This window comes from Cnephaeus nilssonii (genome assembly GCF_951640355.1).
Source record: "Cnephaeus nilssonii genome assembly, chromosome: 5".
NCBI classification, from domain to species: Eukaryota; Metazoa; Chordata; class Mammalia; order Chiroptera; family Vespertilionidae; genus Cnephaeus; species Cnephaeus nilssonii.
The window spans coordinates 34,190,703-34,205,850 of NC_137076.1; the positions used below are offsets into that span (position 1 = coordinate 34,190,703).

A 15,148-nucleotide genomic window follows, 5' to 3' on the forward strand; every position below is an offset into this window, starting at 1 on the left:
GAAAATGAGAATGAAACAGCGCCTGTGCTTTCCCCGGGACTGTTCCTCTCTGGCTCCACATCGTAGCTCCACATTTCCCCTAGAGTGTTTATAAGTCTTCCTCATTGGAAACATTCCTGGTATTTTAGTCTATGGTGTAGATGGGTCATTTCCACCTTTTTTCCCAGGTGCCCTAAGGGCAGCATATCCCACCTTTTTTCCCCGCTGATGGGACATACCCTCCCCAAAGTTCTTTGATGCAGATTTCCCCTGAAGGTGGGAAACCTGCCCTTATTTGTCACACGTGTTCAGTGCCACAAATGCAGGGCCAGTGTCCTCCCCAGCTCCACTGGTAGCACCTCAGTGAGGGAAGGGAGCGTCACACTCCCGCTCAGGTTGCCGCCGCTTCCCCACAGCGGGCGGCCGCACCCTCTCCCAGAGCTGTCCCGCAGTGACACAGCCCACACTTCCATGCTGTTGTCATCGAGAGGTGGTTATCTTTTTTACAAAAGTGCAATTTATCCAGATGTTGGTGTCTAACTTCCTGTCTAGTTTTCTCAGTTCAGTGGAGAGATACCATGAATTCTAATAATCCTAGGAGCACCATCAGAATTTAATAGCTCACCATCATGGCCTTCAGTGACTAGAGCTCTGTTTTTTGCAAAACTAGAATGAGCCAGATTTGATTATCACCACCAGCAATCTTCCTGAAAGAATACAATGCACCGCAAGAAAAATCTTATTTGTTGAATCCTAAAACTGTCACCCCGAAATCTCTGGACTATCCATTCAGTGTCTACTTAAATGCATTTCGCCCCACTCCGTCCTGAGCCCCTCCCCCTCTCCTCCGCCCCCAGCTGCTCTGCCTCCCCTTGCCCAGCATGCCTTTCTGTGAGCTGGAGACCGTCCCAGTCCTCTAACATGTGTTTCTTATCCCTGCACGTCCAGGACGACAGCACTAGCCATAGTGACCACCAGGACCCCATCTCACTAGCTGTGGAAATGGCCGCCGTCAACCACACGATCTTGGCATTGGCCCGACAAGGAGCCAACGAAATCAAGACAGAGGCCCTGGATGACGACTGACCTGGGAGGGCGACGTGAGAGTAACTTAGTTTAGACGTAGCACCTTAGCAGACTTTCCTCGGTCCTTAACACGTGTTCTCACAGTATAACTTGCAGTTTCTTGTATGTCAGTTAGCCGTTAGGGTCTTCTTGTTCTGTGAAGATGGCATGGTGCCCTCCGCCTTTGCATATACTCTCTCAGTATTAATTCCCAGTAAATAATAAGCAACCAACCAACCACACTTCCCTCTCCCGGCCCCAAGGCTAGAAATTTCGCTGCTCCGTCTTAGCATTCCAAGAAAGTGCTTCCAGGTATGTAGATAGCCCTCCGGTCTCAGACACTAGGCTACATGTAAACCGCGGGTGCCGCAGACCCCTGTCCCACCGTCTGTCCCCCTTCCCTCGGCTGGTAGGATGCAGGCTGAGGCAGTGTGGCCCGGGACTGATGGCCCAAGTGGGGAGTGTCCACAGTGAAAGGAGCACGAGCCCCACCTCGGGGTGGGGGCCCCTGATTTCTAGCTTCAACAAGCCGTGCCTCACAACAGTCACACGGGCTGGTGACGCCTGTCTGGGCTGTGCTGGGAATGCAGCAGGGGCGCTCCAGCTCAGATTCAGGTGATGGTAACGTGCCTGACAGACATCCAGGCCTCTCACAGCTGTGTGACTGAGGAGATAAAATACTGCCTTCTGCCTTTGGGACCATGATTAAAACAAACAAAAAAAGACAAAAATAGAGGTCATTTAAAAACACCCCAGCTTGAGAGGCACTGGGAAGTGACACGAGCTGAATGTATGTGGATGCCACGCCCAGCTCTCAGAACCGCTGTCTGTCAGGCGGGCACAGGCCGCGCCTGTCTGGGAAAGTGCCGGAGGTCGTCGGGAGCTGCTGTGCCTCCTGTGTCCCCTTCCCTGCCGCCAAAAAAGTCTTTCAAGGACGAAGCTGAGGTTAAAAATGAGTGAACGAACTTTCAGTCTTTGTGTCCATCAACTGAAGCCCCTCGATGTGAGGGGTTGTAGAGGACTGTACGGTGGCTGTTGCTGACTGACTTTCACAGATGCTAACACTTCCCTACACAGGGGCAGGAAAAACAGGACGTTTGCCACTTACGTGGTGGTTCTGCGTGACACGACGGGTGTGACTGCTTTGGTGTTCTCTTTACTCTGTCCTTGGAGCTGTGTGAAAAGCTGTATTGCTACAGGCAATTTATTTAATAATTGGAAGCCATATTGATAATGGATGTGGTAATATTTGTAAAGTTTAATCTTCTTTAAGCAGCAGTAACCTAATGGAATTTTTTTCCTTGATCATATATGTAGCACTTTTGTTACTTCTTAAAGATATTTATATTTGATAAATCTTTTTTTCATTTTGAGAACTCAAAATACCAAACAGTGAACTTGCGTTATAAAGTCACCCTGTGATCACCTTGTCATCTAGTAGCAAAAATGATGAACTATTCATGCATCGAGGAAAATTACATCTGCTGGCCCTGTATGAAAATGATCTCTCAGCTTCCCGATTAAATGACACGCTGTCACTGCGGTAAGGAAACGGCCCTCCCCTCGGGGTGTCAGCGGAGGGCGTGTCTGAGAGGGGCACGCACCCTGCTCTCGGCCCGGTCCGTCTCTCCTTCCTGCGGACGATGGGGCCTTGAGTAAGGGGACTGTGGGTCCCTTTGTCCATTACCTGAAAACGACTTCTAAGTTAGAAGAAGGTGCCATTTCCTTACCTCCTCCCTCCACAAATGTGTTCAACTTAAAACCATTGAGAGTGAGACTTACTGACCTTCCTCTTTCTCTTTCTCGTTGGTGAGATACTGCTTGTCGCCAGCCTCTCGCTGGTCTAACTCCACTGCAGGCACGTGCTGACGCCACCAGCTCGTGTCTGAGCCCGCGTACGTCGTGTGAGCCCGCCTCTGCGCGGGCGTCACCGTGCCTGTGGGCCTGTGACTTACGGAGCTGTCGGCAGGGCCTGGCCTGCTCTTGTCCGTGGATTTCAGGGGGAAATGTATATACTTTTTCACTTCCAAGAGTTGAAGTAGAATGGAGTAGCCTTTTCTGTTTTACTGTGTTACTTGAACCAACAGATTCAAGAGTAGCATTTGTTATTCTCAGGAATGACCCCCCACTCGTTTTCTTTCTTGCTGTCTTTGACTTTTCGTTTAGATTAGGAGATTGTGTTATCTTTCTTTCCTTTTATATGACTTAGAACTATAACTTGTATCTTTCCATTTCTGTGGAATTTTGTTGGCTTATTCTAGGCTGAATCAGAAAAAAAAGGGGGGGGGGAGAAAAATACACTGTCTGACAAGCCACATCCATGATTGATTATTGTCAGGAGATTATTATAATTGATAGCTTCTTTATGATGGGAATGCTTGTCTGGTTTGTTCTTGCTGTTCTTTTTAAAGAAACAGACTCAAACTGTTAAGAAGACAGCTGCAGTTTCTAAAGAACTACAGTGATTGCCAGAGAGGAGCTAAAGGTTTCATTGTTTTAAGACCTTTAAGGAAGCGGGGGCGGGGGAGACAAAGAACGAAGAAAGGAGAGTGAGTATCCAGAGGCGGTACCAGGCCCCGTCTGGGATCTGGGGGAAGGAAGGGATGTGTCCACCACCGCGGCGCGTCGGGCGGATTCCGTAGGAGCAGGAGGACTGCTGGCTCGCTCTCACCACTGCCTTACGTGCTCTTGCTTTTCACCAAGAGTAGACCTTCAGTTCTTCGGGGCTGTTGTTTTTTTGTTTGTTACCAGGTTCCATTCCACTCTCTTGTCCAAGTTACCTTAGTTATTATTATAATGGCATATGGAGTTGTAATATTTTTGAATGGTAATACTTTTTCTGAAGTTTTCTTAGGTTTGAGATGTGATATTAAAATAGAAACCCTAAACTGCTCTCTTACTGAAGGGAATAGCTGGGCTCTTAAAGAACCCCCTGCTGTTCCCGTGGTCGTCCCGTCTCTCTTCATGGTGGGCTTTCTCCAGGGCTAATCCTCCCTGTATGAGGAAGATCAGAAGGCAGGGGGTGGGGGGGCTTGCCCAGTTCATGTAACTTGTCTGTGTTATTGTTTTAAGACTTCATCAAATTAGCGTGGTCACATGGGTACATGTCCTTCCTAAAACAGCCTTACAAAGGGACTTTCTAACGATGGACCATCCTAATGAAATGTGTCTCTCCGTCGATAACTTGGATGTTCCGTGAAGGCCAGGGAGAACATCCATTCCACTCTTATCTGAGATGGCCTAGTGCAGTGAGGACCAAATAGCACCTTGGGGCAGACGAGTGTGGTCACTGTCCACCTGCCTGTGGACTCGGTGGTTCCTGCACATTGCCACTGGTGGGACAGCCCTGCCCCCACATTCCCATGCCCTTCACAGAAAGGCAGGCCTGGAGCGGGAAGACCCCGAAGGGCACCTTTATTCAGCTCAGTAGAGGTGACCCCTAAAAAGAGGTGAATGAGGAGGAAACGCTCATAAACATGAAGTGTGCAGACCAGGACTCCAGTCGGGTTGGACAGCAGGCGATCCAGGGGTCACAGCGGCTCCGCTGGGCCAGGCATCCAGGTCATTTACCTCAGAGGGGACGACTTGAGCGCGCAGACACTGGTTTCTTTTCTGCGTTTGGCCTTTGTCTCTATAAATTTCTCTCTTGGGTCCCAACCTTTAGGCATCAAGTGTAGCTACACTCTCTTTTCATCAGGACCTCCGGTCACATCCTTTCGTCTGAACAGCAGCTCTTCCATTGCCTCTGGGCTCCGGCACGGAGCCTCGTCACGCCGCGTCCTGGCTGGAGCTGGTTTCCACGGCAGGAGAGGGCACATCTCCACCCGACACTCCTGCCGCCCAGCCCGGTTTTTTTTTACCAGCTACATATTCCATTGATCAGCTACATTCTCTCTGCCCATAGCAGCGGAAATAATCCGTTGTTCATAAATAATCTCCCACTCCTGTCCTGAAAATGTGAAATTCAAGTCCTTTCTCTTTGTTCTGAAAGGTTTGGTAAGAAGCGTTCTTCTTATTTAGCTCATGTCTCTGCCCCCCCCCCCCCCGCCCCTTTCTTTTTTTACAGGGAACCACCAGAGTATTTTCCCCAGTGAGTCTGACAGATTCTTAGGCAATAATTGTCTTGTTGGTGATCTGTGCTTGGCAGCACGTCCACTGAGCAGCTCTGACCCTCGGCTGTGCATTGGTTTTCTGTGTCCTCTCGCCTGTGATTTAAATCTCCTGCCATTTTGTTGTTGTGTTAGTGATGCTTCACGACTGCATTCATCAGGGCTGCGCTGAGCCCACCAGATCCACGGACAGCTTTACTGAGCCGGCCTTGTCGGGATTCCCACGTGGACGCTGGCATGTGGGCCAGCTCCTCCTGGTGGTGTCCTTGTGGGGTGTCGGGGTGCTGCAGGAGTGGCGTGTGGGTGGAATTACGCTTACGCATGTGATACATTCCTTGCTGTGTGCTCGCGAAATAGCAGGGATGCTTTCTCAGGATTTGGGGATCGGTTGTCAGCCATATTGAATTTGGCCAAGTGAGCTGCATGCCCTGAAACCCTTTACTGTCCCTTCATTTCCAGGGTCTAATTTACGTCACCTCGTCAGGCCTGAGTTACCCCGGGGGAAGGTCTTCCCGGGGGCAGCCATGCCTGGCCAGGTGCCCGGGGAGGGCCTCCCGGGCGGGGCCTGCGGGCAGGGCCCTTCCCTTCTCCTCTGTGCTGCGCGCTCCTTACCAGGAGAGACTTCCTTACCGCTCGGGGGAATAGGGTGGTGGGAAAGGCTTTCTAGTCATCGAGCCTCAGAATGCATCTGCCGAATGCCGAAGCTCCTCTCGCAGCAGGTTGTGCTGGGAAAGGCTACTCAGTTCTCTCTCCCGGCTGAGGCCGAGGTTGGCTCACTGACCTCTGGGCACAGCTGCATTCATGTCTGTGCACATTCAAACGCTAGAGTTTACAACTGAGAAGTTTCCACGTCAGCAACATTCCTCTTTCGTGGTGGGGAAGAGAAGTAGCAGCAAAAAGAACTCTAAGGACCTAAGAAACCCAGTTTCCTATAACATTGGTTTTCTTTTGAGATCAAGAAAGGAAGGAACAGAGAAGAGGGAAAATTCTGCTGCACCCAACAGTCTCACATCCCCTTACCGCCACCCAAGGGGCTGGAGGGTGTAGATGCCTTGGGATCCCAGACGTGCGTGTCCCTGGACTCCTTTTCATCATTCCTCGTGTGGCCTCGGGGCCAGGCCGTGAGCAGAACTAAATCTAGCTGATTCCACTGAAGTGAGAGCTAACTGGCACTTTTTACACCAGAGTTTACACGTTTCACACCTCGTCTCATTAGCCAGCTCCCTGAGAACAAGGGAAGGAGTTCTCTGCGGGCGCTTTGCCTTCCTCTCCCGACGTCACTTTTACTATCAAGTTCTTGGATCAGTTTGCCCGGTATTGTCCCCTCCGGTGGGTGTCAGTGCCCACGGCATCGCCTGCGTGGGGCGGCAGCCAAGGGCACAGTCACCACCTGCCACACGCTGGCCGAGGGGGGCCTGTGTACACAGCTTGGCATGCTTCGTGCATCTTGGGGCGCCGGCTGCATTTTCATTCTCTCCCTTTAAAATAAAAGTGGCTGTACAGCCATAATTAACTCTCAGATTCACATTGGTGTGCTGTGATCAAACGAAGGTTTGCCTGAATCCTTTCAAATTGTAACCATGGTAATTGAGGGGGTGGCACAGAATGAGTATATAAAAATATGATGACAATTGTTCTGAATGACTGAGTGTCCTCCTGACTGTAATTAGCTGCTTTAGTGAGATGTGGATTGGCATGGTCATAATTAAAAGGATTTCTGTCCTCTGTGCGATTGACAGGGGCAGCTCCCGCACCCTGTTCCCTTCAGCACGAGTGCTCCCCAGAACACTGAGACCCGCAGCTCAGAACACTAACGTAATGACAGGGTGTCTGTGTCCTCTCCGAAGTGAGAGTGGAGGATTTGGAGATATTTCAGTTTCAAAATGGAAGCCTTTGGATAGTTCCCCGTTTGACTTCTAAAGTCTCTGAAACCGGCCTCTCGCACCAGTCCCAGCCTGCCCACACCGGCAGTTAGTCGGAATCCCAACTGAGTCGGCCGCGACAGGCCCTCCGGTCCCTCCGTCCCACTTGCCAGCGTCTGCTGCTGGCCTGACCCGAGCCATTGATTGCTTCACCAGCCCCCTAGGATTTTAAAAATGCCCTTGTTACTTGATATTTCCATTGCCATCTCCATCAGAAAGTCGTTGTCAAATAGGCATTCACACGTGAGCTAAATAGGGTTTTCCTCATTGGAGCACATGTCACAGACACATAAATGAGCATACATGGGCTTTAAACAGCTGTGAGGCATGAATGGGATCCTGATAGTGCAATGTCCCGAAGTTACTGGAGCAAGAGGACACGTGAGGTCCACGAGGTTTCCCCCGTCGCTCTTGCACAGGTTAACGACAGCGCTCACGTCAGCGGCCTGCAGCCCTCCGAGCTTTCCCCACTGTGCTGCTTCCCGGGGACTGTCCCCCCAGCCCTGCCACTCCACCTTCTTCCTTTCTCTCCCCTCCGCTCTGTCGCACCGGCTCAGGTGGTCCCGATGCTGCACACAGTGCCCTGCCCATGCTGCCCACTGTTCGCCCCGAGGCCTCCCCTGGGCGGAGCTGCAGGTCGCCATCCAGCCTTTCTCTAGAGTCTGCGTCCTTTGGCCTTTCCCTCACCTGCAGAGTCTACTCAGTGTATGAGCAAGAGCAAGTGCACACAAAAGCCAGGACTTAGCGTCGTGCCAAGTGGCCCTTGATGAGCTGCTTCATCCCGGTGGGGCGGAGCCTGCCTGGCCAGCATTGGCCAGCACACTAAACACTAAAGGAAACCAGCTCTTGCTTTTGTTCTTATATTGCTGCTCATCCTTATATACAGCCTTTCCCCCTCTGCACATTCCAGAAGGAATCCTAACCCAGTGCTGGTTACTCTTCAGTTTCATGAAATGCTGAGGTTGGCTGCAACCCTGACCCCAAACACACACACACACACACACACACACACAGCATTTGGGAAAAGGTTCTGCCTTTGGGGTTTTAAAATTTTTGTTCCCTTTGAAATACCTATAGTCAAATGCATAGTTGGGCTACATCAGGAAAAACAATGCCATATAAGGTTTTTACTCTTTGCTTCTCTTCCTGTGAGATCTAAACATGGCTGTCACCCCCACCCGACACACAACATGTGTGAAGTCACTGAGACTTTTCAGTGGGATCTTGTCCATCTTCTTCAGTTGGAAAGACTGTGGATTCATGACCCCAAAAAGTATCCCATCACTCTTACTTCCCCAGATACTGAAAGTAACTCGCCATTAGATTACAAGAAACCAGGGTAGGGATGCTTCCTTCCAGATGAAAACACTAGCAGAGCCACATGCAGCCTCGGGAGCCCGGGGCGCCCCTGACGACAGCAGCATTTCCTGAGCGTGACTGCCGGGCGCTGCGTGCGGGCTTTCACTGCCTCACTGAGGCGCAGACCCTGTCCTCGCCCAGCCTCCTTCGTGGAGTCCAGGCAAGTAAAATCTGCCGTGTGTCTTGCATCTCGGTAGGGTGGTATCGGGGAGCGGGCTGCGTGGCGTCTGCTGCAGGGCTCTGCGTCAGTCCCTGCCTTTGACCTGTTCCGTTTTCTCCCGGGACAGGCTGGACAGTCCTCCGGCCCCGCGGCATCCTGCTGTGCACTTGGTTCCCTCGGACGCCAGACGGTGTCACCTGATGATCTAGACACCGAGCGGCCTCCCCGGGGCAGCAGGAGCGCGGGCTCGCGGCTGTGCGTCTCCGGGGCGGGGGTGGAGGTGTTGCCTTTCACTGGGAGGGATGTCACAGCTGTCTTCGAGCCCCAGTTCCAAGGGGCTGGGGTTTTCGAGCTCTCCTCGGGGGTAGCTCCAGTTAAGTGATGCAGGGAATAGTAACCTCTCCCTCCCTGTTTCCTCTGTGCAGCTCTCCCAGCCGTTTCTGAGTGCCTGGTGCTTTAGGCAGCCTGCTTGTTGAAAGGTGTCTTGCTAGGCCATTCCGCCTCATTCTGCCATCCCTTTTGTCACCGTCCGGAGGGGCTGGGCCAGTGCTTATGTGGACTGGGGGCCCTGCAATCCCAATGTCCCCATGTCCGCCCGCCCCGGCTCCCCGGGGTCCTCGTGACCTTGAGTGGCCAGCAAAGCCACACCCAGCAAAGGGGCCTGCTGCCCAGGGTCTGTGTGGCGGCTCACTGAGGACTCCCTCACTAAAATCCCATGTCTCCCTCCTCCCTCCCCAGCTCTTTTCCTCAAAAGTAAGTATTTCTCCAGGGCTGGTCTGTTCTGATCTGCTCTGTCCTAGGCGTCCATTAAGCCCAAGAGCGTGGAAACCACCCTGGAGCAAGGCCCCAGGGGAGTGGCCCGTGTGAGGGCCCCAGGCCAGCTCCCGGGGGCTGGTGGTCCCTGTAACAGGGACCTTGTTTCATTGGCTAACGGGGTTTTGGTTATCAACACGAGGGGAGGAAGGCAGCCACACCTGCCATTTAGGTATCGATCCAGATTGGCATCTTTGGTGGCATTTGGGCACCACTGACATTGTGGAGTGGAGACACTGACTCCCCCTCCGAAGGAGCACATGGCTCACCAGCCAGACGGGCCACAAAACCAGGCTTCCATTAGCTGTTGCTGCTTCCCACCATTCCGGGCCCCGCTTCGGCCTCAGGCTTGTTTTCTGGCTTCCTGGGAGCACAGCAGCCTCGCCCACCTTGTTTGCTTTACGGGAACCAAGAGCCGGCATACACCAGTGGGTCATTTTTCCATTGGTCACACACTGAAGCTATTAAACCAGAAGCAGGGCATTAGTGCCGCATTAATGTCAACAGCAGCCACTCCAGTGACAGACACTCCACTTGCTTTCGCGCCCGCGTCCTGGAGGGTGGGCGGCACCGACAGAGTGGATAGACGAGGGCGAGAGCGCAGCTGTGGCCTCTCAAGAGCATCGCTGTTGGTTATCTGCCTTGAAACCACACCTCCGTCTGTTAGTCAGTGACCCCCTGGCGCCGCGCCTGAAAGGGGCTCCGCAAACCAAAACCAAAGTTCCGGGCTGCGGGCTCTTCGCTGTTCGCTGGTTTTGCAAAACACTCCTCTTCGAAGGGCCTCCTCTTTCCTGGTCTTCTTTCTCCCCCGTAACAGCACGTCCGTGCAGCCGGCGCCTACCCCAGCCCAAGAGAGAGGCCTCGCTGGGCCCGGCCCAGACTCACCCAGGCTGCCAGGCGGACGCCGTCCCTGCCAGAGCCAAGAACATCCCAGTTGCCTCCCCTGGAAGAGCCCACAGCCTTCTCTGACTCCCCACGGGCTCCCCTCTGTTCCGCGGCCGCGGCCACTGGTATGCGGTACCTTCCGAGCATAAAGTTCTATTTATGATTTTTAAGTGCCTAAGCAAGTTACAGACCTCTGGGACCCGCCAGAGAGTCTCGGTGCCCTGCCCCCGCCCTCCCCACCTGCACTTGGCCCTCAAGGGAAGGCGTGGTGGCTGCTGTCGAGGGTCCCCAGCTTCTGCGAGCAGAACAGCTGCAAGGGCCCCACGCAGAGCCACCGCACACCCCACCGGGCTGGCCTGTCTCTCCTGTGCTGCTGCTTCTGGGTGTTTCTGTCGATGGGGTCATGGTCTTGGTTCGGAGAACGTTGGGGGCCTGCTTAGCAAGGTCTGTAGCTACTGAGCGAAGAAGGCAGGGGAGCAGCAACTGTCTGTCAGTAGCCGCCAAGCACATCCAGAGCCGAGAGGCCGGAGCCTAGTGATGACGGCCACAGACACGATGGCCCATTTGCCAGCGTGAGGCACAGGGACCTGGCGCCCCATCCTCCCCTCCTAGACTCGAGGTTCAGGATAGCTGCGCACGGGGCTCAGGGATGACTGCATCGGCGGGAAGGAGCTCAGAAGCGCGTCTTGAAAATGAGTGTGAGATTCTGTGTTTGCTTTTCTCCTTTAGTCTGACCTGAATCAGGGCCTTTATTCCTTCCTCGGTGGGCGCACGAGATTCCGTGACCCCTCGCTGTTCACATCTCGGCACTAAGCAACGCTCACATGGTTGGTTGGTGTGTTAGAAGGTTTTGCAAAATGGAACAATCCATAGCCAGGCACTTTATTTTAATTAATAATCCAACATTTTTGTTCAGACAATGTAACAACCCAACCGCTGGGCATCACTTAACACGGAGGGGCCCCTTTGCCGAGGGATTCTTCCGCGTCGGGTGGAGGAGGGGGGCCGATGGATGAAAGTGATAAACGGGGGTGTTGCCTTCCTGGAGGCCACCAGCCTGGATGCGCAGTCACCGCCCCTCAGTTCTCCAGATGCTATTTTTACAGGTTCTACCGAGTGCTTGTCAATTACCCGGGTTGTAATTGAGAGAGAGATGAATGTAGGGAGAGTGCAGCGAGCGGGGGAACAACAGTGCAATGCAATTAGAGGCAGGAAGAGGCCCGGTTTCCTTTCACTTAACTGGACTTGAACTCTGGAGCGAGCGGGGTGCCGGGGAGTAGTTCCGTGGCGGAGTGACGTGCAGCTGCGTCTACTGGCACTGGAGGAGGGAAGTAGCTGGCACAGCGCGAGAGAGACGGAAAGCGAGCTTGGCCTCCAGTGTGATCCGACACCACGGGCCAGATCCTTGGGGTGCCTGGGAGCTCTTAGCATCCACCAAATACTCGCGTGTCTGCAGGGCTGTCCGGAGCCTCCTGCCGGGGCTCTCCTGTGTCTTCGTCTGTGTTTCCCTCTGGCGTCCCGGTCTCTGTCCCCACCTGTGCACCATGTGTCCCTGAGGGGAGTCGCACCTGTGTCTGAGTCTGCTGTAAGGTGTTCAGTCTACCTCAACGGGTCACCATGGTCAGCTCCGTCCCATAGCAGTCCTCCCCACATGGCCACACACACTGGAATGTATATGTGCCCGGCCCTGCCTTCCCCATCAGTAACCTCCTGTCCCCATCTTTCCTGTAATCACCACAAACTCCTAGTGCAAATTGGATGCTGCTTTAAATGTGAAAACAATTGTTCAAAAGCTATAAAACCTGAATGAAAGCTAAAGCTGAATTTATAAGCCTTGTTGCATATGAGCCAAAAGTGCAAAAAGCTCTATATAATGAACTAACCTGCCACTCGTATAAATATAAATATATATAAATATATTAAAATCAGACTGTTCTACAAAATTGTGTATTTGTATTTTTGTGTACGTACAATTTTCTGCTAAGCAGAAGGAGGATGTAGTATAGGATGCTGTGAGAAGAGATTTGGTTTAATCCTATTTCTTTGTTACTTATTTTTGTTAACATCAGATGCCTGTCTTTGTCTTCTATGTGTATGACACTGTTTGGAAAGCTGCAGTATCTCTCTTCCTTAGTCCAGAGTCCATTAGAGAATGAAATCTAGGGTTTAGAGAGTTGCCGGCCCCACTCGGGTAAGTGGACAGAGCGTGGCCCTGTCCCGCCCAGGAGCTGCCGTGGGACTGAGGGCCGGCAGGGCCTGGGGAAGCGAAATCCCACTTCCTCTTAGAGATCAGCTTCCAGAAAAAGCGATTGTTAGATCTGTTTACCAGATTCTCCCGCTCACCCAGAGGGGCAGGGGACGCAGGGCCTCTTGGAAGGGGGTCTGCCTGGCTGTGGTGCCCGGTCACTGGCCACCCCTGGACCCCTGTCCCTCTGTCCCTCTGAGTAGTTGCTGCCTTTTTCAGATCAAGTTACCGAAATGCCTCCCTTCTGCTGAGCTGCTGGCGCCTCACCACCCAGCCCTCCAGCAGGTTCCCCGAGCATCTCAGAGCCTCCTTTCCCGGTGCTAACACACAAGGCGGGGAAAGTGGCTGCCCGTCACGGCCAGAAAGCCCCTCGGGGAGGCCAGGCTGGGAGACAAGCTCCAGGTGCCCAGGGCAGCCAGCCCTCCCTCCGGAGGAAGGAATCCGCAGCCCTGGGCGCTGGTCCCCGCTGCCCACACCTCAGCCCCACGTGGTCCCCTTGATGTGAGCCTTCTCTGGGGAGAGCGATACTGCACCTTCACCTGTGGGACTCATATTTATGACAGTGTGTGATGACTGTAGAAGCAGCCCTTGTTTCTAGATGTAAATGGTCCAAGGAACAAGAGCTCTATTGTATTAATTAAAATAGTTCAATGAGTCCTGTATCATTGTATCTCCTATTCTGGATTAGTGCCTTTTGGACAGTAGACTGTTCTGTAATTAAAATGTAGTATATACTGCTTTTTTGTACAGTTTTTGTTTTAATAAAACTTTTTTTTAATTTGTGTTTATTTTAGTATTGTACCTATTAGAGAATAAAATGTATAACTAAACAGAGCCTGGCTGGGGTTTCTTTGGGGGGGGAGTGGCCGGCACCAACCAGGGTGGGAGCGGTGCCCCCAGCGGCCCGAGGACCGCGAAGGGTTCAGGTGACAGGCTACCTGGCTGAGGGGAGCCCCTGGATCCTTCCACCTCTGACTCCAGCCAATGCTTTGATTCCTGTCTGCCTGTCCTCCATCCCCCTCACCCAGCTTCCCAACCAGACCACCAGCCTTCCCGCCATCTGCCACCTCCTTCCGGAAGCCCCAGGTCCGAGCAGTTTCTCCACCTTTCACGGATTGCGCTGAGCAGTGTCCGCTGCACCCTCCCTCTCCTGCCAGGATCCAGCGCCTCTGCTGGGGCTTCCCCTTCAGCGGCAAAGAGCAAACAGAAGGAAGCCCAGGCTTTGTTCTCTGTGTTTATTCAAAGGTGCCCAATGGTTGGGATCCATTGTGTAAGCAGGACTCAAGGACACAGTGTCCAAGCTCTCCTCTCTCCCAAGAGGATCCATTTACTTCCCCCTCAGAGAAAACCTGAAGTAAACGGTCTGTTTCCTCACTAGACATAAGTAGAAAAGACTACGCAAAATTTTAAGCTGCCCCAGACCCGACCTAAACGGCCGGGTGGAAGCGGGCAGCTGGGGAGGGGCAGTACGGATGGCACACTCACCCCTGTTCCGGCCGGAATTGCTCCTTCGGGTTCTGCCCTCTGGTCCCCCTGGGAGTTTTCCCCTCCCATCGCCCTCGTCCCTTCATCTCCTCCCAGTCCTCTGTCCCTAGAGGGGCCCTCCTGCGGCATCATGCCCTGTGGATCCGCCCGACTGTGGGCGCCTCAGAACAAACTTGCCCGCACTGTGCACCTAAGACCCGCCAGGACAGGTGTGCCGATCTTCACGGAGTGATTTGGTGAGTGAGTGAGCGAAAGAAATGTGACAAATCCCCCAGCGCCCATTCTGGGTCTGAGCCACTATAAAGCCCCGCAGCCTGATGCAGACAAAGGAGACCTCATTGAGTTGCAAGAGAGTCAGCAGCAGCTCCGAAAATAAGATTTATCCTAGGAGCTAGATCAATTCTACATTCAGACTCCTGCCTCGGAGCAGTGCAGCTCCTGGCGGCCAAGTTTCTGTCATTCTTTGGCAGTGCTTATCTCTGAGAACAACTCTTGGGCACTTATGAATACAAACAAGTCCCGCTGAGATGTGCTCTGACTGATGGCCACCTCCAATCAGCCCTCCAAGTGGCTGCAGCCCTGCATTCATAGCGCACGAACGAAGGCCATGTGAGGCACCGACGCGGGAAGGACGCAGCTCTGCGCAGGGCCACTGGCAAGTCGGTGTCCCTCCCTGGTGCCAGGCTGAGCCCTCCCAGATCCGAGGGGCTGGGCTGATGTCCCCAGAGCTGCTGGGAACCCGCGCTGGCTACAGTTGGGTGCCAGGACTTGAGGATGTTGGCCTAATGGGCACGCAGGCCCCAACAACCAACACCGGGCTCCACAGCCTGTGGGAGGAGGCCCAGCCCAGACAGCGTCCACAGCCAAAACCCTCCTCCCTCCCCAAACACCTTGTTGCAGAACCTTCAGGGTCAGCCCACCCGTGCGGCAGTGGCAAGGAGCCTCTACTCCTCGGCTGGGGGTCTGGCATGGGGCCAGGTCCACAGATCCAGGCAGGCGTGTCCTGAGAGCTGGACATCCCTGCCCCAGAGAAGTGACCTCTCCCCTCCCAGGCCAGCTGTCCCCTGTCAACCCAGAAGCTCTGATTACCTTGGGTCTATTGGTTCTTGGCTCCTGTAAGAAGCCT

The 15,148-nt window shown here is 53.5% G+C and overlaps 1 protein-coding gene across 9 annotated transcripts in view; it reads left to right on the forward strand.

The window, feature by feature from the left end:
• HMBOX1 (homeobox containing 1) overlaps positions 1 to 14,837 on the forward strand; it is a 192,782-nt gene extending 177,945 nt beyond the window's left edge. For 8 of the 9 annotated variants that reach the window (XM_079773342.1, XM_079773347.1, XM_079773345.1 and 5 more), the window contains one exon: positions 928 to 14,837. In XM_079773342.1, the coding sequence (XP_079629468.1) occupies positions 928 to 1,065 (138 nt within the window). In that variant the 3' untranslated portion in view covers positions 1,066 to 14,837. The remainder of the gene's footprint in view (positions 1 to 927) is intronic. The other variant, XM_079773350.1, reaches the window with a different exon arrangement.
• Positions 14,838 to 15,148: the final 311 nt, after the last annotated feature.